We start from the raw sequence: 839 nt of genomic DNA, 5'->3' as shown, positions 1-839 counted from the left end.
AAGCCCATGGTTTATGTTAGAGCAAGAGAAGAAAGAAGGGCATTCTCACACGGCTAGAATCACTGTGATTGAGAGAACAAGTCCCCCGGTCTCATGGCAACAGCCCAGAATCACCTCCTCGTAGCCCGCTCCTGTACTGCTAAAGAACAAGGTTCTCTTCAAATCCTTAAAAATAAGCAGGTTCCAAATGTAGGTGATGACTGTCCTAAAATCTCCCAGCTCGGTGTTTCAGAAATGACTTCACTAGCATCTCTTTCTTTTAAAATATAACTTAGAATGTACACAGTTAAAAGAATTACCTTGTGTCCCCACCTGGGTGCCACCAACAAGATCTGGGACACGTCTTTCGACACGACATCCCTTCTGGGCTCCCTGAGTCCTGCCAGCAGGGAGAGTCGGCCAGGGGCCGGGAAGCTGCTATGACAGTGGAAGCATGGGGAGGAGAAGGGGCAGCTCTCCCCAAAGACTCCTCATGTCTGCTGAGCAAGGAGGACTCTCAACACTGCATTCCACTCACCAGGTTTCCCCTCTACGCCGCCCAGAATCGCCAGCCGTGCTGACATCAATCCAAGCCCCAGGTAGCTGTGGAAAAGAAAACCCTGGGTAAGGAGATGTCCCAGTGCATGCTGGCTGCTACCCTCAGCGCTGATTCCAGTACATTCATCTGGCCTGGATCCAAAACGAGTGGGAAAGGAAGGAAACTCGTGGCAAGGCAGCAGGCTTTTCTGCTTTTCTGCTTCTTCTAGAAGCCTCCCTCGGGGGAAGTTAGGGCGTTCAGCTAATTAGTTCAACAAAGGAAGGCCTATTACTTGACAGGAGCTTGTCTAGATGTGGACAGT

General features: G+C 50.5%; 1 protein-coding gene across 1 annotated transcript in view; it reads right to left on the bottom strand.

The window, feature by feature from the left end:
• ENTPD6 (ectonucleoside triphosphate diphosphohydrolase 6) overlaps positions 1–839 on the bottom strand; it is a gene marked incomplete at its 3' end in the record, with an annotated part of 26326 nt that overhangs the window by 11941 nt on the left and 13546 nt on the right. Inside the window, exon 4 of the mRNA XM_019634926.1 lies at positions 518–638. Coding sequence (XP_019490471.1) covers positions 518–638 — 121 coding nt within the window. The remainder of the gene's footprint in view (positions 1–517; positions 639–839) is intronic.

This window comes from Hipposideros armiger, unplaced genomic scaffold, assembly GCF_001890085.2.
Source record: "Hipposideros armiger isolate ML-2016 unplaced genomic scaffold, ASM189008v1 scaffold_2247, whole genome shotgun sequence".
Lineage (NCBI taxonomy): Eukaryota > Metazoa > Chordata > Mammalia > Chiroptera > Hipposideridae > Hipposideros > Hipposideros armiger.
The sequence above is the reverse complement of the archived record's forward strand: the minus strand, read 5'-3'. Positions and strand labels throughout refer to the sequence as shown.